Genomic DNA, 27,919 nt, shown 5'->3' on the forward strand with positions numbered 1-27,919 from the left:
CAGGAATTTCAACAGAACAGTAATACTTCCAATAAATGCAAAAGGCTTACTTAAGGCATCCAGACAACATGGGCTTGATCACAGAAGTGCTGTCAATTACATATAATATGTAGCCAGTACTAACATACTATGTTCTTTCAACTGTAAACAGGCACTATTACATGGGAGGGTCAAATTTCTTGGGTATGTAAAGCTACCATTTTTATTTCTGATTTTCTTTTAAATACCATAATTCTGACTCCCTGGATTTGCTATGTTTGGATTTTTGATAGCACCAACAATTCTGTAATTGTTTGTGTTTATACTCTTGCTACATACAAGCAACCCTTACCCCATCTCAATAGCTTTGGCCTGGAAGTTATCTGACTGGAACAAAAACAATTCAAGAAAAGACCTCAGGAAGCAAGTTTCTGATATGATACTGTATTAATGGATTTAATTCAGACCATCTAAGCAGCATGGAAGATTTTCATTGAAACATTAAATATCATTATAGTGAAAAAAGCACTAGCCAATATTTGCTTCTTTTGACAAAACAGAGATGTCTAAAATCCCCAGCTTACATTAATAAGAGTATCTCAGACACATCACCTGTAAGAACAGCAAACAGATGCGGTATGGATGTTCTACCTCTATCCAAGCCAATGGCAAAACTCCCAACTTCAGTACAATCAGGACTTTGCCACTCATATCCAAGTAACAATAACCATAACAGAAAGATTAACAAGTTCCATGCACACTTTTATATATGTTTTAAATGTACCCACACAGGAATAGCTTCTGGATAAGAAAAACTCTAAATTAGCCCATGCAGATATCTCAGAGAATGGCCACCTGCATGCTCTAGCCCACATCCCAGGAAGATTTCCAGATTCTCATTTTAATGATGGGCTTGTGAGCCAGCTCCACTGAAATCAGTTCAAGCTTGTTAACTGCTGTTACTACTCTGAAATGAGTAAACTGGTGGAAACTCTGGATGAGTAAAAAGATACATACAGATGTTTCGGTTAATAAAGAGTAGCAATTAAACATATGTGCAGATTTAAGGGTTCTGTTTAGACAAACATGCAAGCTTGTCTGGGTGTCTCTGAAATGAAACACCCTTTTCAAAATAAAAAAAAATAAAAATTGAGCATTATGTTATTACCACCCACTGTGCCTTGCTTATTATACCCACAAACACACATACTAGCTGCCTCTGAGCAAGAGAGGTGGTAGTCAATTTTCTGCTCGCTAGTATTTCAAGGAGAAAATAGCCTTCTAATTGAAGAAAAGTTTATCGCTTCCACTTTCTTGCAGAAAGACAATCTATGGCCTCTAGAATACTGAGCACGTGAGTAACCTTCCTCTCCTCCAAATTAAATGCTAAAAAATTACATCAAAACACTTCTGTTTTTTCATTTTTTAAAGTGTATGAGGAAAACAACCATCTTTCCCCAAGTGACTTTACTCTACCACTTCAACAGACACCAAATCAGAGCAGAAGGTTTGCCCTATTTAAAGTAGAGTCCTAGAGCACTGAGCCCAACGGGTCAAATGCTTGCTAGGATACAGTACATATACTACATTCAAAGTCCTTAGCTTAACTGAATCCAGCTCAATGTCAGCTTCTAGTGATTCCGCCAAATTGATATTGCCTAAGTTTTGTGAAATCTCCCCCTCTGCACCCACTCCCACAGATAATAGCATAGAGATGCAAACAAATGTTATACTAAGATGAACATTTATACCTGCCCGAATTCAGTTGGCAAAGGCAGTACATAAGGCAGACAATAAAATTATTATTTGAGTTGTAAGTTGCAAAAATAATGTCCCATTGCTCCTGCAGGACATTGAGAGTATTCAAAACATTAAACTGTTCAGGCAGCGATTGTTGTGGTCTGGATAGGCAGTGTAGGATGGCTCTGTTTAAACAGCTGTACAGGGCACTGAGGAAAACTTCCTTCTGAGAAACAGGGCTTTCTGAGACCTGTGAAAACACAAAACAGTAGAGTACTTGGCTTGCTCAAAGAACTCTCTCTCCAAGGATCCGCTCCTCTCACTTCATTTAAGCTGTTGAAAACTTATTTTAGCAAAAGTGCTCTGAACTACTTGTCAGATACAAATTCTATTTTCCTGTATTTCTGCTGAAGTCCCCAGAATTGTGGAAGAGATTAATCTGTTCCTGTTGAGCAACATGTACACAGCTGACAGACAGTGCCATAAAAGACCTAACTATCACATTTTTAGACTGCAACATCTAGCTTTGATGGTCATTTGGAGCCATTATGTGCTCATGCAAGGAAACAGGAATAATTACAATCACCAAATGGATTACAGCCATCTTCTTGAGAATTGCTGTATCACAACCTCAATGTGAAACAAAGCATATTACAACATGCTAATAACAGTTGGAAAAAAATTTCATGTGAGTCACCCCCATAATCTGTTTGGCAGTGAAGAGCAGGATTTGCTTGGGGTCAGCAGCAAACATTCCACAGTTCAACTTCTCAACCAGCTTTTGAGCAAAATGAGCAATATTCATCATGGATACTGGTGCAGTTGTTTCTGAAGTGCCATGAGGATCACTGCTTCCTGGAGAGGATACAAGAGGGCTGATTATGCTAAAGCAGACTGAGAAGCAAAAAAAAAATAATATGCGAGATGTAGTATTACCAAGGCTGAGAAGGAACAGGAACAACCTCATGCTGTAAAGTCTCAGAAGTGGGATGTGTCTAAGAAAGTTCTAGGTCTACCTAGAACCTTAGTTAGACTGGAAATTATGGCTCCATCTTAAGGACAGAATCAGTCTCACTAAAATACTATCATGAAGGACTGGTCCAACTGATGACTCAAAGGAGAGCAGCAACAACTAATGTATCAGGGTTGTTTTCAGAAGCACTTAAGGATAAACCTAAATTTCTTTCTAAGTACTTTATTTTTAATGTTTAGAAGGTGTTCTCAAAAAGAGGAAAAAAAAGTGGAGACTCTCTAAAAAAATAGTAAAACTACAGTAATTTATGCAAACTGACCTACAGCAGGAATGAATGGACAGTCCAGCTTGCTGAGCTGGACTGTCCTAGCTACTGTTTCGGGACCTCTCTAGAAATCACAGCTACATGCCGAACATCAGCTACTTAATGATCTGATTCTCACCACTCACCTCTTGGTCTTGTTTTCCTCTCCCCTTGGCTGTTGACATGGAAAACATCCATAGCAGACAGCAAAAGTTTTGTCTGAAAATGTCTCTTCTGCTCACTGGTGGCATCCTCTGGAGAAACCTGTACAGGGAGAATATACGTAATAGTACAGCAGGAAAACAACCAGGAAATCAGACTCAAATTCACTTTCAAATCTTATTCAAAGGCATTTGATTTCAGTGGATCTTTGGCAGATTATCCCTGTCAAAGGTTCAGATACAGTAAAAGTTTTGCTCAATAAGCAAGAAGAAATTCCAAGAGACACTCAGTACTGAGGCAGCTCAACATTTCTCTTAAACACATAGGCACCATGTTAGGAAGAGGAGGGCAAAAACAGCACAAAAAGAGCAAGGACAGTCATTCTACCACCCTTGCACACTTTCGCCCTTGGTGTGGGCATATGAAACAGCAGCTGCAGGCTGAGAATTTATCTTTGCCAGCTAATTCACAGTTACATGTAGATGCAGAGATCTGGTGTACTCCTCTGTGCAAAGGGAACATGGTACCTCTCATAGAGAATTCAGCAAGAGTGCACACGTGGGTAGTTACTGGGCAGTAGATGAGATGGCAGAACCTCATACCCGAGCTGGGAAAAAAGGAAATCTTACTCTCTAGTTGACAGCCAGTTACCCTCCGCACACCAAACACAAACAAGCTTTTGTACAGGGCCACAACCTGGCTTCATGGGTGGCCTCAGAGAGATCTTGCCCTCAGGGTATTTCAGCTCCACTTAACAGGCTCAGGATTCAGATAGTCAGAAGAGCCATCTTCTATTTTAAACTCTACCAAGCCTTCAGATGCTATTGTATGAGCCTTCAGGGGAAAGTGCTGCTCCATAAGACAATTTAACTCATGACAGTTGTAGTCAGGCTTATCTTCATTACTATCTACAGTACATTCTGCATCAGAACTCACATCTGGGACATCTGGACTGTCAACAATTTGAAGCTGAAGCCTAAATTTTCCACTTTCCCTTTCTTCAGGCTACTCTGACTCTTTCCAGTGCTTTGAGTGGCTGAAATACATAACCCAGACTCAACTGTTATAGATTGTATTAATCTGTCCTGAAAGTGGAGACAATTGCTTTTGGTTTATTTGAGGACTGAAAAGAAATGTTGTCTCAAAAATCAGTACACAGGAATGCTCCATGTGAAATTTTCTGTTTGCAACGAATTCAAGGGTTGCTCTAATGACAAGCAGGTATTACTAAGGAAAAGAGAATTTTTTTATACTTTACTTCAATGTTAAATGTTGTTTCATAAATGCCTTTGTTGTTGTCTAGGGGCAGCATTTTCTTAGTTCACATGAATACAGAGCAGGCAGAAAAGACCTTTCTTCCTTGTGAAAAAAGTAGGAATTCCATTCCACTAGGAAGCACCAGAAACCCTCTGGGAGCCGTGATCCCAACCTTATCCTAGGCTGCTGAAAAGGCTGACTGAATACGCCCCCTCATGACGGTTGGCACTTTTTTTTTCACTTGGCCACTAGCAGGACACCTCCTGTCATTCCACCCCCAGTGAAAGGTAGAGCAGTAAAGCTGGATGACTACAAGAGAGACCTCAAGAAGCAGTTCAAGTGGATGCCCTTGTTTGGTTGCTGGGATGTTGAGAAGACTGTCCATGAGGAGAACTTGCACAAAATCCCACACATGTTTCTTGGCAGGGTGTGGTAGGAGTGGGAGAGAAGAGGGATCAACACAGCCTTTCCCTTCAGCAATGGCTGGACCATCAGGAGACAAAAGACCTTCAGAAGCTCCCTGTGGAAACAGACAGCAATGTGTTTTAACTCATAATATCCTTCAAATCGATTTTTTTCTCCTAGTAACCTGTCTCTGATCTGAAGGGTTTGTGCTGGCTTAAACGCACGTACCTTAGGTGGTCCAGAATGGAAAGCAACCATAGCCAAAGTTTTCAAGAAGTCAGGACAGTGCCACATGGGGTCCTGAGTATAACTGTGATAGATCAAGCACAGAAACTGGATAACATTCACTGGATAGGCAATCTCCCAGGAGCCTTCTGCATCTGCAATAGGCTGAACACAGACAAATGCGCATCTAGTCAAGGCAGAATTCCTTTGATTCATATAAGCTTATCTCTGCTCCTCTTTAGGTATTCCTAAGCAACTAAGTAAACATGACATGGACACAGACAAGTCAGGCAAGGCACAGGTAGCCAACCTGAGCTTGTAGATTGAAGATACACCCAATCAAAAAGGTGGTATCACCTCATCATCAAGAATTAACAAAATGGGTAATGCTGTGGGTAAGATCTATCTTTATGTTCAGAAGTTCTGAAACGTGAGCCCATCATATCTTCTGCTATGTAACATAACCAGGTCAATAGTTGTGTTGACGTTTTGAAGTCCCTGCTCACTGCTATGCTCAGTATTGCCCTGTGAGGGTAGAGGAAGGCCAGGGGCTACAGGTAAGGACTGCCACTGACATCTGACACACTCAAGCAGTTTATTCTACCATTCATACTGCCCTGTCCTCACAACACAACACTTACCTTATCCACAGTAACTCTAACCATTTCCAGCAATAAAACAGCTGCCTCTGCACACAACCCAATTTTGAGAACATTCTCCGTAAGGTGGTGCTGCGAGATCCACTGCAACATAGATTCAAGATCTTTCTACAATAGGAAGAGACATATTTCAAGAAGAGATGGGAATTATTTGTGATACATCAAGAACAGTGCCTGCTCTGTCCACATCAGAAAAAATCCCAAAACATGATCACTTCCAGCAGCTCCTCCCTCTCTTACTAAATGTGTTTCCCCAGGATAGCCCTAATGGTTTGTCTTCTTCTGAAAGATTTCTTTGGCACCTCCAGGGCAAGAATGCCTTATGGCTTCTCAGGACACTGGGGAAAAGCACCCAAATCCACTAATTCTGAGATTTTGAGTGTTGACAATGTAATAACAGACAGAGAAGCTAATCTGAATTACCTTCTAAAACACAGTAGTTAAATGACATTTAACACTTGAATGAACAAGTTTGTACTGAGCACAATTTTCCTTAAATCAAAGTTAATTACTTAGTTTTTAATGTATAAATGACTAATTTTAACTATGACAAAAACTGAATAAGGTTAACTTGCCTGACAAACCTTTCATAGAAAAGGCCACAAAATGCCAAAGTAGTAAAGCAATAGCAGCTTCATGCTTGTCCATTATTTTTTTTCATACCTTGGCTGCTTCAGGTGGTTCAGACTGTGGAGTTGCCAGAAAAAGCCCTGACACAAGCAAGTAGATCTCGGGGATGTGGACATGATCCATCAGACATCTTTGCAACACAGAAAACCCAAAAATCAAGAAGGAGCCATTGTCAGGCACCGCAGGCTGAGTTTTTAAATTATCTTTAAAGGAAAAGAAAAGGAAAACACACTGAGGAAGTCTCTAAAAATGAATTATCCTAATTTGTCTGTGTCCCATGGCACTCAATACTCTGTTAGGCTGCAATATTAACAGTTCACAAAACTTTCTCAGACTAACAGATAAGAACCCACTATCAAGTTTTGTTACGGGTGATTCTACCTGAATTATTCTTCCTTTCTCTTGCCTTTCTCAGAACTATAAAGCAAGATTAACACATCTTAAAGAAACAGAAGATTTCAGGCCATAAGCTGACATCTTGACACCTCTCAGGCTTATCAACTAGCCTGGCTTTATGCAAAACGAAAAGATACTTCTCACTGCAACTGGTAACCAGAGATTCCAACTGTGATGCAAGGGAGAAACAATGCTTTCCACTCTTCAGCACAGAAAAGCTGAAGTACTAGGACAAGCTTGCCTTAGAAAGTAATATCAATTCTTGGTCTACTGAGATCAGTGGGAATTCTCCTGTAACCTACTTCAGTGATCTCCTATCACTGAGCTGGATCAAGAGATTGTTTCAGGAGTATTAAACTGACACATACCCATTAGAATACTCAACCCTGCAGAGCTGTTTTCCAGCCAGTGCCCAGCCACAATCCCCTCCTTGAATTTGTTCAGCAGCAAACGATTGTGGAGGAAGCACAGAAGTAGTTTGATTCCAAGCACAACTGTGCTAGAGTGCACGTAGCTCTGTGTGAACAGCAGAAACCAGTCTGGCCCCAGTGCCAAAAATGTCTCTTCTTGTTCCCTAGCACAAACAGGTAAATGAAAGTACATGAAAGGAGACATGGTGAAAGGCAGAAAGGAGATTTTATTTAAAATTATCTCTAAGTGATTTAGAATCTGAAGTTTCTCTAGAGAAAGTCTGATCAAAGGTTTACCACAACAGAGAAGTACAAAGATTTAACAACAGACTCCTCAACATAGTCGTGTAATTCCTACTAAATCCCAACTTATATTACTGTCAGACAAAAAAAAAGTTTGTTGACATGAAGCTCCTTCTGAGATAGTGTATCGGTGATGGAGGGAGGTAAAACTACATCACAGACTAGAATTTTCAACCTATGAAATTCAAAATTCTGGTTTACAGTTTGAAGTCCAGGATAGGTTAACTAGTGAAAATGCACAGTTACAGCACACAGCACTATGACCTCAACCTTTCTGTCATACAAGGTAGAACTGTAGTAACTGCATGTTCATGGGGGGATGCACGTAATCCCACATTAGACTAAGTTGATTTTGAAACACAGCTGGGGTTTCTTCAGCTCTTGCAATGCAGAAGAAACAGCAATATCAAAATTCCTCTTTTGAGGCATTTTCCAAAACATGAAACTTTTTTTAAAATGGAGATCAGATATGTGGATGGATCATGCATCAGTGTGAATGCCAGATAAATCAGTGACAAAAGAAACCCTCTGAATCCAGTTTGCTCTTTCTTACTATTTTGTTGAGACTCAAATATTATTTGTGGTTTTAGTCCTGTCAAACAACAGTAAAGATGAAATCTAGAAGACAGAGACACCCATGCCTTCCTAAATTGTTATTACTTACTCAGAGGACAGATGAAGTTTGTCTGAGCACAGTACATCTAACAGCATTTTCAGTAACTGGTTTCGAAGCCAGATTGTCTTTCCAGATGTTTGGCTTAAGGCTACAAATATCAGAAAGTTATAAAGAGTAATGAAGAGACAAAACACATGTTCCATTGCTTTGATGAACAACCTTGTTTGCACCAGATTAGTCCAATGGAAGACCTTATATCAATCTTTTCAAAGTAAAAAGATGCAGACATCAGATTCCAGACACAAGAATTCCTGCTAACATCAGAAATGACCAGTGCTTGCATTGTCAAAGTCCTCTCTTTAGAGTCACTGACAACTCATACAGACTACATGTTGAATAATAATCCACAGGAAACAATCTCAGGTTAACTAGAGAAGGAAAAGTAAACAGGCGATCTGACTTGTATTGCCTAGCTGTGAGGTCTATGTATACAAACTGGAGTTATCAATGTGTCTTTAATATAATATATCATTTAGAGCTGCAATAACTAATAAAATCTCAACTGAAAGATCACAACAAACGAGCCAGCTGACTGGACGTTCCCACACACAAAGCTGACATAAATCCACAGATATATTAAAAGGTGTGGAGTTCCAACTGTAAGTATAGCAAAATGTTCATGGAAAATCCAGGATGCCAAGAGAAATTTTTATTCCTTGTAATAACTCAGTATGTTAGCTTTGGGGCAATTTCAATTTAATGGCCTTCATCTCTGTGTATATCTGTGAAATACAATATTGTGTAGGCTCTAGACAAGGCAGCTGAAGCACTGTTGACTTATTAGTAGAGATAGGGCAAAAGGGGAACTCCCTTAGGAGGAGAAGGATTTTGCTGTAGGTCAGATCTCCCTGGATTTATACACAGTGACTGTCACTTCACTATTCTTCGCATCAGGCCTTCGTAGCAATGTAAGTTTTCCCAAAAATTCAGGTCACCTCAATGCAGCCTGTCCCTTTCCAGGTGAAGTCACTTGAATGGTGTCTCTTCCTGCCACTGGAGGCAGAAGCACTATGTTTCATTTAGGGTCCGTCATGCCCTGGGGAAGAAGTGCAATACTTTATCCATCAGAACATATACACCAAAGGTAGCTCCTCACCTTCGTCAGGCATCTCAGCCGCACTGTCCAGGCAAATCTGATTTTCATCCACAGAAGAAGGTTTCAAAGTGTAAACAAGGAACAATCCAATCCTTGCAGAGGAAGAAGGAACCAGTTTTGGTCAGCAGAAAGACATTCATTTAATTCCTTTGAGATTCAATGCAAATCTCAATACTCATTACCAATGACTGTTAATGACAACTCCAGGAAATTCTAACAGTTGCAGAAACTGGGGTTGAAATAGGAATGCAACGGTTCATAAACTAGGAAGCAAATAAAAATGACATTGGTCTACAAGTGCAGGTAATATCTGTTTTACTATGGAAACTTTTTCATTTTTCTCTTGATTTTAAAGAACTTTCACCATGAGGAAAGCAATACTGAGTTAAACACACTACTTGTACAAAAGATTCTGAACTCCCTGTGGCATTGTTATCACCACTTGGTTTCCAAGCATGTAGAGGAGCACAGAGAAATACCAGCAGCTACTCAGGGAGGAGAACTGGAAATCTGCAGCTTGCTTTCACAGATTGCCTGTTTCTAACCATAGATAGATTAGTATGACATACACACTTAGTGCAAGTACATAACCTCCTCCTCCCCACAAGAAGAGCATTTCTTAAGGGACAGAACACCACTTGTTCTGCAGCAATTTCCACTGATGTGTCAAAAGTCTGGGACTAGCAAAAACCACAGCACCTTTCAGTGCTGGGGAAATCCTGATATAGTCACTGGTCTCCTGGATATGGAAGGATAGGGACTGTCTTTATCTACTTGCTCAACACTCATGTGTCTGCCTAACAAATTACAATGGAATAACAAAACATGATATTTTAAGAAAAATGCTCATTCAGACTCCCTACCACATCACAAATATGATGTACTAAATCCACTACCCACACCTGTATGAAAAAAGAATAAACTAAGTCCTACAAACCCAGGGTAGGAAGTATGAACATACATACAGGTAATTCCACAAAACAGCTAGGAAGCAGTAAGTTCACATATGAGCTTGCAGTAAGTTCATGTATTAGCTTACTCCACAGTATCTACTTGAGGTACTTTTACTCTTCAACAGAACAAAAGGCTGACTGCAGAGACAACAGGTTTGACATGCAACTGCATTTTTAAAAGTACATTTTATTAAGCCAAAAAGCTTTAAAAAGAGCTGTCATCTGTGCAGTGCATTTCCCTGGAGTTAGCTGGCTGTAGCCAGCACTATGTATGCCTTCCTCAGTTCACAGGCTGCAGGCTGATGCAACTAGGTTGGGAATATAAAATGGCACAGTGTTTACATTCTGTGGAAAGCAAACAAGGGATTAATTCCTTGCTTCATGAAATCCTGACTAATATATGTTAACTGATTGAAATTCAAGAACAAAAAGGATAGTTACTGGGATGTAAACCAAGACAACAACATTAGGTATGTAGTTGACTAGGGTCAAGTGGCAATACCATAGTGATTGAAATACTTTAGGGGCAGGCTTTAAGGAAACCAAATATTTAGTATAGACTTTGAGTAGTCTCAGTCATATCACCAGACTTGTTTGTGCCATCATTGTAAAGGTCATTGCCCAACCCATCTTCACATAAACGTAAACAAACATAAGACTGGACTGAATTCTGTCTTGATGGCACGAAAGAGTTTTCCATCAATGGGGATTTTGCAGTTGCCAAAGATCTGGAGGCTGCTACCAAAGATGAGGTGAAAGAAGTTCTACTATAGAGCTGTCTCCAACACTGGCAGTATAGCTCATCTGCAAATTGAAAAAAACTTTTAGACTTGAAATTTACCTGAGAACATCTCTTGTGTTAAAGTATCCTTGCAACAAATGGGAGAGGATAGTGCAAACCACGGTGATCCTGGAGTTACGTATTTCGGGATCATTGAAGAGGAAAATGAGCTTGGGCACCATTTGCACCTGGTAGGCAACTGCAGCATTCTGACATCCATGTCTATAAAAAAGCACAAAGCCTATTAAAAGCTTTACTGGAAAGAACCAAATTTGCTGGGTTCTCGGGTTGTGCTGATACTTTACACCTTTGACTTCTAATGTTGCCTTGGAAGCATTTCAAGCACTGTCAGATAAACTGAATGTGTGTCAGCAATGGAGATCTGAAAACTTCATGTGTTCTCTACCCAGCCCATCTGCCCTCTCCCCCAGAAAATGCTGCATTTCAACGAGTTCAAAGAAAAAAATAAATAAATAAATAAAAATCAATTTTCAAGCAGTGAGTTGGTGGTAACAAATGCTATTCTTGTAAAACTCAGTAAAGGACACCAGACAGCACCGCATAGATCTTTCTGGTACCAAAAAGAAGGAATCTACTATCCTGCTCTACTTAGCCTCTCTGCCATGTTATGTCTCTTCAGATACATTTACCTCTAGTACAGCTGATTAAGAAATTATAATTATAAAAAGTCTTCCTGTGTTGTGTTTTGGTTTTAAACACAAATTACTGATTTTTTTTTTAATTATTACATACTCAGTTTAAACATTTAGATTTCTTCTCCCCATCAGACATTTAAAACTGCCATCATACAACAGCAGTTACATGTGAACCAGGTCACCAAATAGATTTTCCCAGTTTGACTCCGCAGTCAACTCAGGGGCTGATCAAATCACTAACTCCAGACTTAAAGGAGCAATATAGGAATGATTCATGCCTGGAGATCACTGTATCTAGCTAGGATTGGACTTTTCACATACACCTCAGTTCCAGCTACAGGTTACAGATGAGTTTGTCACACATATTTCTGATTCAGACACTGGCTTGCATACCTGGAGGACTGCAAGATCTCCTTAAGATGTGAAAAAAGAGCAAGGTCAAGATTTTCTGGTGCTTTCACCCAAAGCTGAAAGACAAAGGAAATCAGAGATTTTACTGCTCTGCTGGCCTGAGAGAACAGTAACCTGTTGTTAGTAACAGAACCAGTTTTACAAAATGTTCCTGAAAGGATGAATCAGTTTTGTAAACTGTACCTGAAAGGATGTTCAAGCATATCGTGTTTGAGTATACACTTATCTTAACAACCTAGCTTTATCTTAGCCTAAATACGCATAGAGTGAGGAGAAGTACATGCAGTATCTCCGGAGGTTGAGCAAGTCAGCGGTTATCTAGCTATAGAAGTAGTACGTCTGTGCAGTACCCAAAGGTGAAAGGGACAGAAGTGATGAAGACTACTTACTTCATCCTGAAGACCCCCCGAAAGACCACCAGAGGACACTGCACATGATCAAAATAGTTCCAAGATGTTGCAATCGATGTTGCAATCAATGTTGAGTAACCGTTACATATCTTAATGAATATATGAATATGTATGTGAATGGACTGTATAAATACTATGTAACTTAAACTGACCAGAGAAGCCAGCTTTGGGTGCGAACCCCTGGTTTCCCAGCGCTGAAATAAAGCACCGCATATAACTACGCCCGTGGCTATGTGTCCTGATTGCTAACACTGGGAAATTCCTACCAGTGTGAGGAGTTGCTGCTTCTGAGCTAGCCCTGTAAACCAGACCCTCAGGGTCTCCAGGAACACTCCAGAAACTGTACTGGGGCACACTGGGGAGATATGGTGACAAAGTACATGCCATTTCAGGAGCTACCACCACCTCAGGTGAGCCACAGTGTGGAAAATCATCACCCACCACTCTGTCCCAAATACTAGCTCCATGAAGTGCTATGAGTAAACTAGACCTCATACTATAAAGCCACCTTTAATACAGCCAAATCCATAAAGTAACATCCACAGTTTTACCTCAAAGTTGCACAGAACATGATGAAATGCACTACAATTCTTGATGACTGAAGACTCAAAGCCAAGCTCAGCTGTGCCCACTAAGGAGAACATTAACTGCAAAATCCTGTTGTTCAACAGCTGTGTCTTACTCTTCAGCAGATAGGTCAGTACCTGAAAAAAAAAAAGACTTAATAAGTATCTGCAGAGTATAAATGTGTATTCAAAAACTAATACATGAGACTATTTTTTAATTCAAGACAAATGCACTGTTTACTTGGCTGTACTAGTCATGCATGCATACATCTTAAATCAACATTATGAAGACAGCAAAGGTTTCAGTCCAGGCATAAAATTTAGTGCAGTAAGTGAAAGGGTAAGTTTTTGAACAAGTTTGACAACTCTGTGACAGTGAACAGGAGCAAAATATATGCCTTATTATGTTGAATGGAATTTACAAAAAACAACATAAAAAAAAGTAAATAATCACGGTAGGTTTTCTGCACTATTCTTCATAAATGTATTCTTAGTTGCTTGGAAATAGTGTTTAAGAAACAATATTAATGTTGACCTCTTCAAATGAAAGACATTTGTGGGAAACATTGTCAGTTTTTCAACTGAGTCTACCTTTGAATTCCTTATACAGTGACAAAATTGTTCAGAAAGCCACTCCATTGCAACATGATGATCAGCTACATGGAGAGATCACTATTCGGCATGAAGTCGAAAGGACCAGTTCATACACATCTAGAGGCTGGCATTCACCTTCAAGAAAGGATTGGGCAAGCAATATCCAAGTATGATAAACATATTCATATAAATCAGGACCAATTTATGAACAACTCACAAAATGGGAAAATATAAAGTTTATAATAAATCATTCATGAAGCCATAATACTAAGAGTCTCATTTGAAACCAGCTCTGTTAAAGGCTTTTCTGTTCCATAAGACTCTGCTTTGCCTACACAGCATAAAGTAGATGATACTGAACAGAAACCTCACACTTGAGCTTTAACTCATCCAATATTACGTATATAGTGCTTAAATACAACCAAACTCTTCAGTATGCAGAGCTTTCAGGTTTGAAAGATGAACTTAGGACAAACTTAATCAATGAAATCCAAACAACACTTATTTATATCAGCACAATTCCTAATGCAGAGTGAAGACCAAGCCACAGGAATTCATTGTTGGTCTTACACTTGGCAGTCTGCAAAGAGGAACCTTAGGCTTCATGAGCCGAAGGGAAAAAGCAGGTCTGCATGAGACTTAGTCTTTTGTGGAAGGGATCAAGTGTGTTGGTGAAAGGCGAAGGGTGGGCCACTCACAAATCTGCTGCACTGGCTTATTTAGTTTACTAAATCACATCTGGCCAAGAAGCATCTGTCCTTACCTTACTATTAGCAGCTAAATCATTATAGAGGTTCCCAGGGAGAGTAAGCACAGAATTTAGAGCACTAGTCTATATCCCCTTCTCGGAGATTCATAACTTAGAAAGTTCTAATCATAAATACCAGGATATGCTTGTTTTTTTATAGGTTTTGGGATAAGGTTCTCCAAGGGAAATACTATAACCAGAATGAAGGAACAGAAGAGTATCTACCTGGTATCCATGCATGTGCCTCATCAATTTTTCACTCATTGGGCTACTGTTCAGGATGGAGTTGAGAACTTTGACAGCTGCATACATGGTGTGGTCATCACAGGCCATAGCAATGAGACCCAGGAGAATGGCAGGGCCTCCAATGAAGTTCAGGCTAGTAGCTGCTGGAGAGGACTGGAACAGTCTTACCCCTAGGAAATCACAGTGTTACTCGACCAGGAAGTTGCATGGACTAAATTTGTTACTGGACAGAGAAATGCCCAACTCTTAAAAAATACGAAACATTAAGGCATAGTGTATTTACCATATTGGCCCACAGCAACTGATCCAATAGTTCGCAAGGAACCTGAGAGGTGTCCAGCTATATTCTTAACTAGGAATATTGGAGTTGAACTGTCCCGAGAGTTAATCCCAATCTAAAACAGACAAAAGAGGCATGCTAGGAGAAACTGTGGCAGTATTAGGGAGACAAAAACTAACAACCAGACACTCTAATAATTTAGATTTTTTATTACTTTTAGACTATGAAAACCTTTATTTTCCCTTCAAGGTTGATAGGACAAACACTCACCCACCTCAAATATCCCACAACCCCACCACTTTGACATGTTTTTAGGCTTGGCATTGGTGAGAATGGTAGAATAGCATGTGAATGGTCATTGTGGAGGCATTAAGAAATCACAGACTGAAACAAATTATCATTAGACCTGAAAATTATGGCTTCTATTGCTGTTTCAAAAAAAGGCTTTTAACATTGACACTGTCCAATTTATTCCTCTCCACAGATGAGAACAAAACCATTAGTAGAATGGAGTTAAGGAACTGGAAGAGAAGCAGGGAGGCGGGGCGGGGGCGGGGGTTAGAAATCACTGAAGTTATGTAACTAAGAAAGTCACAAGCTTTGCTCAAGGAAACCAATCAGAAACTAAAGAAAACATGTTTAAGACAAATGAGAGAAATTTGTGACCTCTTTGGCAATCAGACGGCCATCCACTTCATTGTAGGAGATCTTTATATCTTGGACTGTAGTGAGAGATGAGCATACAAAATTGATTCCAAATGAAATCTTATCTTCTGCGACCAGAGGTGTAGGATTATGATCACTGTACTTGTCCTCATCTAAAACAAGAGCGACAATAAGTCTCTGAAGGATCTTTGCATGTTCAGCATGTAAGACAGGATAGAGGCAGATGAAGAATAACTGGAGGAAACCAAAGTTTAGATAGGAATCTGATTTTTACTTAAATATGGTCAGAAAAATGCCCTCACCCTTTGCAACATGCCCATGGCAGTTTGCCAGCATAAGCACCAATATGAGATGTGCTTGGCTTGTCTCCTCTGCCCATTGCATTGTGTAGATCCTGCATCCTCTCTCAGTATCTCATGAAGCTCAGAGAAGTCCAGAATAAACCTTTATTTTTTAAACAAACTTTCTGGGCAGAGAAAACACTGAGGAGGTCTTCCATGTTAACGGGAGCTTTCTCAGGGGTACTAGGAGCAAACATTCACATAGGAGAAAATGGACAGAGGCAAAAGTTCAGAGCTGACAACACACAACTTATGGGAAGTTTCTAAGAAGTACCAGGGTCACCAGTTTAATGATTGTATGTCATTTGCACCTACTTTTCTTGAAAGAGTTTTGTATTCCTACTCACACTTGGAAAAACTGTGTGTACCTATTTAAAAAATCTTCTATTTTTGCCAATTTTATAGACTGGGAAAACAGATGATTTATGAAACTGTTTACTAATTCTGGTGACACAGTCCTTATATGCAAAAAGAATTAGTACATGTTCTGCATGAAGATCAACTAGAAGCAAATGCTCCAAGACTGTGTCACCTATTTTCTTTCCAGTAAGACACAGACTAATGATTAAGTCAGATGGCTACAGTCCATGATTAGCATCCAAGTCCAGCTGGGAAGACCAGCGTGCAGAAAACAAGCACCCCAGACTTCATAAGGACTCAACACTTCAAAATGAAATCCTTCTGACTTCTATGGGTATAATATTTTTATTTTAAGGCTGTATTTTGATATAATTCCTTTTTTCATCAACTCCTTCCCCTGCTTGACTTGGAGATTTAGGTTTTTTTGTCTAGAGAGACAGCAATCTGAAGGTGTACTTTCAGACAGTATTTTTGATGTGCTTTAGGTTGGAGCATCACCAGGTCTGATTATTCTGCTCTTTTCAAATGGGAGATCACCATCACATTTCATCCCAAGCTCTAGCAGAGAGGTGAATGCACTATTTATTGATTAATGTTTTGTTCATCAACTGAAATGTTTTGTCTGCCTGTTTAATAATTGAAACTAACAGTATATACTTTATTTAAAAAGCCTCTTCATTAAACAGAATCTAACTTACTCCTCTAGTCTTCTTCTCCCCTGTGCTCTCCGACTCTGCAGGCATTTGCAACTAAAGATGATGCTTCTTTTTCTGTCATGTTTTTCTGTAGCACCATAAATGTGGAACATCTCAATTAAAGCTGCTGCTTTAATGTTTGTCCATCAGAAAATCCAATTTTGTGTCTCCTCAAGGACATGTTATCCCTCTCTCCTCTCCAGATGCTTGATTCCTGCCCTTCTTTTTCTGCCCAGTTTACAGTATGTGACAAGATCATCATGGTATCTTACTATGATCTTGTACACCACTCAGTAACAGAGTTCCAGGCTTTTAGAGTGAGCTCTAGGCATAGCTGGAATACTAATCACAGATTATAAGAATAAAGAGCATTGCCCTAACAAACACGTAGTGGTGGATAAGAGAATTACATACCTTGAAGCTGTACTGCTTGGAAATTGCTACAATACTGTGGGCCAAGCTTATTAATCATCTCCATGGTTTCCACAGTGATGGCTTCTTCAAATAAATATGTAGGGCCAAGGCGCCAGATCAAGGAGGACCTCTGTTTCCAAATTCGAGGAGTAGCTATGTACCCATAGACATCAATAAAGGAAGAGGGTTCCATAGAAATACAGGTACCTGGTAAGGGCTGGAGGTACTGTATCTGCAACAGAGAAAGAGTTCACTGAGGAGACCCAGTACATTTGGGGAGCATTAAGGTCTTGGCCCTGGAAGGTACTGCTTGCTGCCTGTTTCCTCAGTGAAGTCTCAGTCAGCTGTGAAACACTGTTAAGAAACTGGACTTTCAGAAGTATCACAAATACAAGCATTTTGGAAAGTTTAGTCTACTTTTTGTTCAAAACACACAAACAAAATTATTTCAAGTGTTGGTAAAGAAAAACCTTATCTTGACCCCAGACTTATTTTTCCCCTTCTAAACTTCATAACACTGACTGTGACTTTCAATACAGTCAAGCTACAGATTGCACATGGTACTAGGCACCTAGAGAATAAACAGTTTTTGAAGAGTGTAGAATGTCCAAGTGCATCAGTTACTTGCAGTGAAAATGCTACAGCTTAGGAAATTGGACCATTTATTTTTTTGTATCAAAGTCATTCTATTTAAATTTGGGCAGCTCTAGTAGGAAGTAGTTGGAATTTTTTTGGTAGTGAGAAACTATATTTTATTTCAGGGCTTAGCCCTGCCTTTAAAAGTTTATTGTTAGGATGACAGACTCCTAGCATTTGCTGATCTCACTACTGAGATGTAAAAGACGGGGCTCCTCATGCTAGGAGGCAGGACTTGATACTTGAGTGGAAAAATATTAGGTTTGCTGCAATGTAATAACCTACCCACCCACCCCCTCCCAGCTCGACCATGCAAAAATAGCTTTTGGTATTGTTAACAGCCTTTGTGCAATTCAAATTTCTTACACAATCTTTTCTTCACTGTAAACATCAAGATGAAGACTTGCATCATGTCAGAGACCCCAGCACCGGGACCGTCTTTTATTTACTAAATGCTTGTTTTATTTATTATGAGCTGTTTCAGTGTATGTTAAACACATTTGCTGTGAATTCTTTAATCAATTGCAAAGCTTAGGCCTGGTTTTATTGATGACTTTCAGTCTCATTTAAAGGAAGGCAAATTAAATTAAATTTTCATTCTTGAAATGCATATAGGTCCCAAAAGGCATTTAGAAGACAGATCATTTTTCTCAAGTATGGGAAAGAGAATATTTGGAATTAAGCAGGTTGATTTTACAAGAGAAGTATAAAACACACAAGTGAGCTTTGCATGTGTTGAGATTGATTTGAAATATGAGAACAAGAAGAAAGAGACCAAGGTTACAAATTTCAATTAATAGAAGGATTCTATTCAAAACCAAAACCACCATACCAACCAGAGCTGCAACAGAAATAAGCAGCATTATCAATATTGACAGCCTGGAGCATTCAAAAATCAAAAAACAAATCTCAGAAATAATTTGAGATTAGCTTCAAAACCAGGGGCATGATGATAATGATACAAAAACCAGGGGGTCTTCTCCCCCTGCAGATTACAAACCCTTCACGTGCATTTGGATTGCTATTTCGTGATCTCCCATGCAAGCTGAGAAATACACTACTTGAAAATTCACTCCTGTGCAGCAAGACCACAAGAAATGGCACATTAGGGGAAATACCTGCTATGCCAACATTTGCAATTAACTCCTGAGTTGATATCATAGAAATTTACAATTTTCTTCTAATTAAGACATTCTTTTCATTTCTATTGACTCAAAAAAGAAGCATTATTTTAATTCAAGAGCTCTCTTACACACTGAACAACTAACCCAGAGGAGCACCTGTCTGTTCCTGAATGCTTAGATTGCCAGTAGGAAAAAGGCCAGCAAGTCATCATCTGATTATTCAATGGGTGTCACAGGAAGAGGATGGCTTGAAACATGCCCACGTAAAATTCTTGATGAAATTCCATCCATCTTGGGATTCTTGCAAAAAAGCTTCTTCCTCTGTGACCTTTCTACTTTTCCAGGCCTTTCTTCAAAAATGAAGGTTCCCTGCATAACTTGTCACCTTTGTAGCTGTTAGCCTAAATCCAAAGAAACTTTGGTTTAAAGTTCTCTGATCCCACCTTAACGTGATGTACTTTTTATAGCTGACAACTTCCGAAAATCTGGGGTGTAAACTGAGAGATCATTAAAATCACTAGTCAATTCAGAAAATTTTGGTAAGGATACAACTGAATTTCATCAACATAACCCTGACCTACCTGTAAACCAGGTAACCCCAACTCTCAGATGAGTGTCACCACTCAAAATTGCTCTGGTTATCTATTTGCATGCTGAGGGGGAGAGTGGAACTAGTACAAAACATCAGTATAAGCTTATGACATAATTCTGAAAAGCAGCACAAATACACGCTGGTTTGCATGGATTTCTAACTCCACTTTCACAGTGCAGAGTGGTACATGTTACATATGCAAATAACCATGCTCTGAGTCTCTCAGGTTAATACTGAAGAGTCATGGTACGTGCATGGGGAGATGAAAATTAAAAGTAATGAAAGGCAAACATTAGGCACAGGATCTATGCAGAGAGTCTCTACCTTTGCAGAGCCAAGCACCTGACCATTAATATAAGCTGACACAATGCAGCTCTTCTTTGCTTCCTTAGCAATTGTCACTGTGAGATGGTGCCACTGGCCAGTGACCAGCAGCTTGCCACAGTCAAACCGGATGTGCCCTGGAAATGGGGAGGGATTTGGTACCTCATCTTCAGGTTCCATAATATCTGTAACAGCAAAAACAGGGGAAAGTTACTACAAAGCCCTTCCTATATTCCCCTGCCTCTGGAACACAACTATCAGTGTGACACAAGAAGCAGAACCCTCTAGGGGTATAGAGTGATTTGGTGCTCTTCTGTTCAGTATCTTTAAAACATTCCCTGATGGTCTATTATCGGGACCTGAGACTTGCACAACTCTCAAGATCCCTGCCCAGCATACAATGTGCCATACTCCCAAATAACACCTGCTAGCTGCCTTAGTACTGCAAAACTAAACTGGAACGAGGACAAAGCCAACATATTCTCTAAGAGAACCCCTCAGGATATTCACTGCATTAACCTCCTCTGCAATTTTCAATCCCCTTCAGAGTCTATTACATTCAATAAGGAGAAAGGGATAAACATCAACAAGAAAAAAAAATAGATTGGCATGACAAAAAACACTCTAAAAGCAAGGAGAGGAAAGGAGCTGCTTGATTAGGAAGCTAAATCACTCCCAGACTACTCAGCCCTACTCTCCAAATCTGCCTACTGCCACACAGAACAGGCAAGGTTCAAGTCCAGTCTCCATAACGGCACACAACCATATAAATGACATTCATAAGTTTTCCTTAAAATATATATAAATTTTATCATATGTTGCAGGTCACAAAATAATTCTCAATACCTAGAGTGAACTTAAAACTGAGATATGACCAAGAATTACAATCACAACAGGCTGACAGAAGTAAATCAAAGAGATAAGAAGTCTCATTAAAGTCCCAGGTACTTATAAGAAGAGGAAATTTGTTGATGAAAAATTTCAGATAATCAGAGGACATAGCACTCCAGCTTAACTGAGAAGAGCCTTACCAAGTGGCTGGAATTCCACTTCTTCTGTGGAAATGACTAAAGAATGGTCCTGTGGGAAGAAGCTTACTGAAAGGCAAACAAATTCTTGCTCTGTTCTTGACATGTGCCTCACGATTGTGAGGAAACGAAGTGGGTGACTGTTGTGCATCAAACCAAACCTGTTAACCAGAAACCAGCAGGAGAGAGTCAGGCCACTTGACGGAGGGAACGTTCTCGTGCCTGCAGACAGGAAACAAATAAGCAGTAAGGAAGCTGGTTTCCCTGTGCAGACATTAACAAACTGCTGCTTCATTTATAGCTCAAACCATAGAAGAATCAACATTAGAATATGAAGTTTAATTTCTGTTCTATTAGATTTCTCTATCTGCCTTCAATAGCATAGAGACTGCACATGTAAGTGTGAGCACATATATAAATGACCTAAAACTGAATGAGGAGAAATGACTAACAGATCTCTATGACATGGAGCTCGATTGGAAAACATTGGGCCAGAAACAAGTTATCAAAGTTCACAAAATTCAGGAAGCAAGAGGTCCAGCCATTTCCCAGTTCACCCAATAGAGGATTTTGATCTGTAGGAGAATCTCATGTCATCTCATGTTAAGTGACAGATTCTATTCCTCTGGGAGGGTTTACCCTTAAAATCTGCTGGCTCTTACTCATTGAGACTGTTTTCTTAGCAGCTCACTTTAAATTTGTATTGCAAATGTTAAAGCTAATGTATCACGTCATTAATCTGCATCTGATACTGCATTTTGGTGAGTAGTCTGAGTTATACAGCTCAGAGCTGGATGGGGACACAGAGACAAAAGTTCATTGAAACACACAGCTTATTTGCTATCATTTCTTACAAATGTTGAGTGCTTTCAGTGGGGCTGAAACTTCAGTGTTTTCAGGAAGCTGTAGGTGAGTCAGAGTGCTTACCCATGCCAATTCCTCCTGAAACAGATTGCTCTGCGCTGGGTCCCATGACAGTGGCCAAGGTAGGAAGGTACAAACACCTACAAAAGCAAGAAAGCACTCATTCATCAGAAACGTAAAATAATCCCTCAGGGTCACCAGTGACTTAATAGTGTAGAATTACAAATTAAAGGCAGAGTCTAGGTTATCAGCGATAAGGCAATATCAAAATATGTTGGCAACATTGCTGCAAGGAAGGCAGTGATAGGGCACAAGGACTGACTAAGATGGAGAGAGAAGTGGTTAGTTGCAGTGTCCAGAATAAGGACTTGGAGACTGCAGAGCAGCTAAAGAGAAAAGCAACAGCAGCAATACCCATATCCTTCCATGGACATGTCAAACTCCACAAATGATGGAGGCAAAGCTGTACTGCGGAGCTGGAAGTTTCGAGGTGATGTCATGGAAATGAGACTCATCGCAGTCTGGAGTGCCAAGGCAGATCTCTTGGACACCCAGGGAGAGCTGCTGACAGGCACAACTGTCTGAGGATCAGTTTTGTTGTCCACCACGTCCGCTTCTGAACCTACAAGATCAACATAGTGTCTAACCAGATCAGTGTCTGCAATACTTTTTTCAGTCACACATTTTGCCTGTATTCAATTCATCCCTGATAAGAAAAGCACCGCATGCTTGCCAACTAGCACATTCTCAACAGACTGCAGAAATCCTCAGCAATACACAAAAATATTGCACTGAAGGAATCTCAAGGTAGGAGGCTGGCAGGAGAGATGATCTTATAGAAATGATAGGCATATTCCTCCCCTGGCCCCCATCTTCAGGCAGCTCCAAACTTCACTTCTAGGAAAAAGGTTCCTGACCCATTAGTTCCATTTTTCTTACACACATTCAATTCTGCCATAACAGAATTGTCACATCCAACATGTAGGAGAGGATCTGACGAATGACTGAAAAGAATATAAGAATCAAACTTGTACCATGCTGTATCAGGTGTCTCACAGGCATGAGAAAAGTTTAACCACCAAATACTACTACTGTAGCTTTTCACCTGCAAAATGTGTTAGAACAGAAAAAGGACTTGAATGGATATGGTCCATGTAAGAAAAGGCACAGTACTAGGATATCCTAGCAATTTCAAAAAGCAGTGTTCTTTATGCACATCTTTATCCTATTGTTTAGCTATAAACCACAGGGAAAACATGCTGCAAACCAAGGAGACACTTCCCTTGGTTCGTAGAATATGATTAGTAATTTTATAGATCACTTACATGTCTGATCCAGCAAAGTCTGAGTCTATGTCAGCATCTGACTTCCACACACATATTACAATTTGATCTCTGCTGGTCATTAGATCAGCTCTCAGTGTTGGGCAAGTACCATCCAGCCTGGGCAATACCTGGTCTAAAACATCCAGGCATACTACACCTTCACTATAACTGTCTTGGAACAATCTACTCGAACAGCAGTTTCCTGTCATGACAGAAACATCTATAACCCACTTGCTGTATCAGCAACAGGCTGCTCGTTGTGTGCTTACCTACATTCCAAGCTGCATTAGCAGAATCACTCCCCTGACAGGAAAGAACCTGTGTCCTGTTCGTGCTGGTCCTGGAAGGCAGTGATGGAGAACCTCCCAAACAAAGAAATTGCCTGAAACAAACAAACAAAGAAACAAACAAACAAAGAAACAAACAAACAAAGAAACAAACAAACAAAGAAACAAACAAACAAAGAAACAAACAAACAAAGAAACAAACAAACAAAGAAACAAACAAACAAAGAAACAAACAAACAAAGAAACAAACAAACAAAGAAACAAACAAACAAAGAAATAAAGAAAACAATCAAGCCAGGCACTTTGGAGTCATAGCAACCACACAAATACAGCTCAGCCCTCTGGAGATTAACTTTCTCATCGGATACCAAATTAAATATTGTTTATACTTCCGTTTTCAAAGTTTTTCTATTGAAAAAAGAATATGAGGGTTTGTTTATTTCAGCAATACTTTTGACTACTACTAATTTTTCAGGAAAAAAAAAAAGGGTTTTTTTGGGGTGGGGGTTGTTTGTTGGTGTGGGGTTTGTGTTGTTTTGTTGGGTTTTGTTTTTTTCTTTTTTTTTAAGAAACTCTGTTCCATTTTTGAGTAAAATAAATCCAGTCTTCCACTGCATATTCAACTTCGTCTGCACTCTGATCTCTGTTCGGTACTCTCATGCCTAGCGTTTGTTAGCATTAAATGACAGAGTACATCCTCAAAGTAGAAACAGAGACTGAGAAACAAGACTACACTTTTTATTTTTGCATCTATCCTTGACACGGATCTGAGCTAAGAGAAAGTAAATTTTACTTTTCAGGAAACAGCTTCTCCACATGAACACTAGGAGAGAATAACTCTAGTTGTTTTGTAATTACTTAGTAAGTTACCATTCATAAATGACTTTAGAACCCCTGCAGAGTTGATGCAGCTGAAAACTATACACTATACCATCTTCACTAAGTCATTTAAGCATATACCCTGTAATCAATATGTAAGTAGCATTAACTGCGACTTGAAACAAAAGGCTTGCTGAATTGGAGCAATATATGAAGTATCCGATTATTACACAAACTTTGCAGACAATTTGCACCACTAAAGCAATTTGGTTCCATTGATACCTTAACACATCCGGCTCAATAGCCTGGGATGCAAGCTTCTCAAACACTCTAGTGAGGGGCAGATGCAGTAGATGGCTCTCGTTGTGGAAGGCATCTTGGCAGGTAGTTATGATGGTGCTCAGCAAGCCAGATCCACACATCACCTGACGACTCTTCTCTGACTTCACCAGGGACTGGATATGATCAACCACAGCACACTGGAGTTCCAGTGAAAGCTGAAATGGACACAGAGCTGAAGTCAGTGAAATGGAACTAAAACTGTACATGGTGACTGGTTTTTGTTTGGTTTTGGGTTGGGGGGGTTGGCAGTTGTTTGTTTTGTTTTCAGTTGTCAAATCTCTGGGTGTAAAAATCTAGCCCATTAAAGAAGCTGCTTAGGCCAGAGGTTCATGTGCAGCCACATAGCTATTCTATAAAGCTCTGCCCTTGAACAGTGTCTGTTTATCTTAGTAGCTGCTTGGCCATCCACAACTGAGCTTTACTGCCACAACACCTTGGTAATGAAGGAAGAGAACAACTGGCTCTCATTCAAAAGAAGGGACCACCACCAAGGACAGGTTATTAGGCATAAGCTCCAAGACTAACACAGTAACTTGGAATATATTTGACATTAAGCATGTGGAGAGTCATACTGACATGATCTTCTCTTCATTCTAAAAGCACTTTCTTAAACAAAACTGTATCAAGCAATGTCAATAAACACTTAGTTTTAAACACTTCTCTATATGTTTTGCTGAATTGAAGTTTTACTTCATTATTGCTTCTTAATAGCCTTAAAGAAGTCTCTCAATTTTCATAAATTATATTCAGAGCAATTTGTTCTCAATTAGGAACCCCATTGAGGTAACCAGACTTCACACAAAATTAATTGTGCATCATATATTTAAAAACAAATCTTACAAAGATGAAATGTTGCCCACCTTCAAGAGCTCTTTGGGTTTCTCATATACTCTTCTAGAAAATATTAATGCAAACTTTTAAAGAAAAGGACAACAATGTGGATGCAGATGTGGATTAGGACACTGCGATTTGATATAACATGAGTGAGAAGCAACTACTCTGAATTCAGAGTAAGCTAGCTTGATAACTGTAAAGAGGAATTCAGCTCTTTTCATCCACATCGAACTCAAAACCAGTACAGGACAAGAAATTTGTTTTCAAAGTGCTCATCAACCAATTGGAACACTTGGAATATAATACTAGCACATTTAATGCAACATATATGCTATTTTTGTAAACTATCATTTCTTATATCTGAAGGGCGAGTTCTTTGGGTAACAGTTTCTCCTCTCTGAATGACTGTTCATTCCCAGTGAAGCAGTCTCACTGTGCATCTCATTACAGAAAGAAAACATCCGCTAGACTAAACTACAATATTCTTCATGGAGAGGCACTTACTGCTACAGCATAGAGAAGTCTCACTTACAAGTTTTTGAATCTTTTAATTGCTATTTTACTCCATATTTGACTGGATGCAGGAAAGTATCTGTATGTATGTGAAAACAGAGAAGGACACAGGTCTTGACTAAGTGAAAATACTGGTTTACTCCAAAATAAATACAATAAAAGCATAATGGCATACAAAAAAATTGATTGTTTTCATTAGCTCAGCAGCTTTGTCAATACCAGTAATGCCCTGTTTTGAACAAAATGTGATGTGTTCATGGATCTTAGTTCCAGTAAAATGAGATTTTAGTGAAAATATCAACGGTGGCCAGGAAACCGGGCTGTGCATAGATTGATTTTCCCAACACATATTACTTGCACCATGAATAAGGATATTGAAGGTGTAGTTAGACTGTAGCTCTGCCTCAGATTGGAGTCTTAAGGACAAAATGTCACTTAATTTGCCTGATCTCTTTAAGCAGTCTCCAGATTCTTGCTCCTAAGAGCCCATAGATTCAAAACTTGGTAGCTGAGTTTAATTCACTGTTATTCATCTTCAAAAGGATTATACTGTGCTTAAGATGAGCAGAAACTTTGTAGCTTCATTTCAAACAGACATAATGTTCTTAGGTTTAAGAATGATACAGTGATAATTCTGTGTGTGATTTTAAAAAGTCAATTTTTAACCTCAGAAGCAACTCTCATCTGAAAAGCTAGAAGCCTTTCATAGAGAATTAGAATTAACTTCCTAACATAGTAAGAGCTTTAGTTTTACTAATAAAGAAACAAAGGCATTGAAAGTAGCACTTTTAGAAAGTTCCAAGTGACTTAAGATTTTAAACTGTGGTTTCAAAAGAAAAGGTAGACTTCCATCAGCTTAAAACCCTTTGTCTGTAAAGAGTTTGAGTCACATCTGAAAATCATCTGTACATTTTTTTCCTTAAAATGTTACCAAAAATTAATAATTCATAAATTTATCACAGCTCAAAACCCTGATGCATAGTTCCCAACTACAAACACTTCTATCACAGTATTTCGCTGATTAACTCTCACCCACTGCCTTTAACAAATAAAATTTACTTTGCTGACAGTACATATAAGTGGTTTTACAAAGTTACAGAGTGACTTGTGTTCATTTAGTCCTTGCAAGCTGACAGGGAAAACCACTATGAACTGCATGAACTGTTTCTACTTTTCCAAAAACATGACACAGATAGGGCCTAGTTAAATGCTCACATAAACTATATTATCTTCATCAAGCTTTTCACATTTCCCCTTGGTACAGCTTGTGCGTAAGAGAAGCTACAGAGCTTCCCTTGTGTGAAGACCAGGGATACTATTGCCTTCTAGAGAAAATGCACTAGCAAGTCTTGACCATTTGAAGCCATTTAACAAAATCTCCTCGTGATGTTAAGAATACTTTTGTAAATTCTGATGGTCTGACTGACTTCTTGCTCACCAGATTACATTTAGTTGCAGAATGCAGTGTCTCCTTACTTTTCTAAGTTACTGTGTAGTGCTATAATATGATGTTCATCAGACACCTGAGAGGAAGTCAAAGCTGCCTCCATGTGGCACCTTTTTAATTATATGGTTGCATAAAAAAGAAGACAAAGCAGAAAATAATCTTCAGCATAGTTAGCCAGTGATTCTTGGCAGCATTCCTTTCTCTTCAATCTAGGGTGCATTACCAAGATTTTAGTGCAATTTCAGAGACACTGGCTGGCTTTAAGGAGATAGTCAGCAGTAAGAGAAATATGACAAATAAAAGGGTGGGCTTTGGGGTTGGAAGCACAGCAGGAAAATTGCTTGGTCTGTATAAACAATAAAACCTTCAGAAATTGGTTGATTGGTGAACAAGCAAACTTCTTGCTAAAAGATAAAAAATAACCTTGGAGAAGAACAAACAGATAGGC

General features: G+C 39.3%; 1 protein-coding gene across 1 annotated transcript in view; it reads right to left on the reverse strand.

The window, feature by feature from the left end:
* Positions 1-27,919, reverse strand: part of WDFY4 (WDFY family member 4) — a gene marked incomplete at both ends in the record, with an annotated part of 133,028 nt that overhangs the window by 77,081 nt on the left and 28,028 nt on the right. Inside the window, 23 exons of the mRNA XM_080347540.1 lie at positions 1,731-1,969; positions 2,417-2,574; positions 3,143-3,260; positions 4,738-4,935; positions 5,049-5,210; positions 5,687-5,812; positions 6,368-6,537; positions 7,099-7,304; positions 8,108-8,207; positions 9,216-9,307; positions 11,010-11,171; positions 11,999-12,072; positions 12,978-13,130; positions 14,560-14,750; positions 14,864-14,975; positions 15,527-15,678; positions 17,337-17,568; positions 20,013-20,197; positions 21,044-21,262; positions 21,968-22,044; positions 22,319-22,526; positions 23,499-23,611; positions 24,618-24,832. Of these exons, the coding sequence (XP_080203666.1) occupies positions 1,731-1,969; positions 2,417-2,574; positions 3,143-3,260; positions 4,738-4,935; positions 5,049-5,210; positions 5,687-5,812; positions 6,368-6,537; positions 7,099-7,304; positions 8,108-8,207; positions 9,216-9,307; positions 11,010-11,171; positions 11,999-12,072; positions 12,978-13,130; positions 14,560-14,750; positions 14,864-14,975; positions 15,527-15,678; positions 17,337-17,568; positions 20,013-20,197; positions 21,044-21,262; positions 21,968-22,044; positions 22,319-22,526; positions 23,499-23,611; positions 24,618-24,832 (3,662 nt within the window). The remainder of the gene's footprint in view (positions 1-1,730; positions 1,970-2,416; positions 2,575-3,142; positions 3,261-4,737; positions 4,936-5,048; positions 5,211-5,686; positions 5,813-6,367; positions 6,538-7,098; positions 7,305-8,107; positions 8,208-9,215; positions 9,308-11,009; positions 11,172-11,998; positions 12,073-12,977; positions 13,131-14,559; positions 14,751-14,863; positions 14,976-15,526; positions 15,679-17,336; positions 17,569-20,012; positions 20,198-21,043; positions 21,263-21,967; positions 22,045-22,318; positions 22,527-23,498; positions 23,612-24,617; positions 24,833-27,919) is intronic.

The sequence above is a fragment of the Nesoenas mayeri genome (genome assembly GCF_963082525.1).
Source record: "Nesoenas mayeri genome assembly, chromosome: 7".
NCBI classification, from domain to species: Eukaryota; Metazoa; Chordata; class Aves; order Columbiformes; family Columbidae; genus Nesoenas; species Nesoenas mayeri.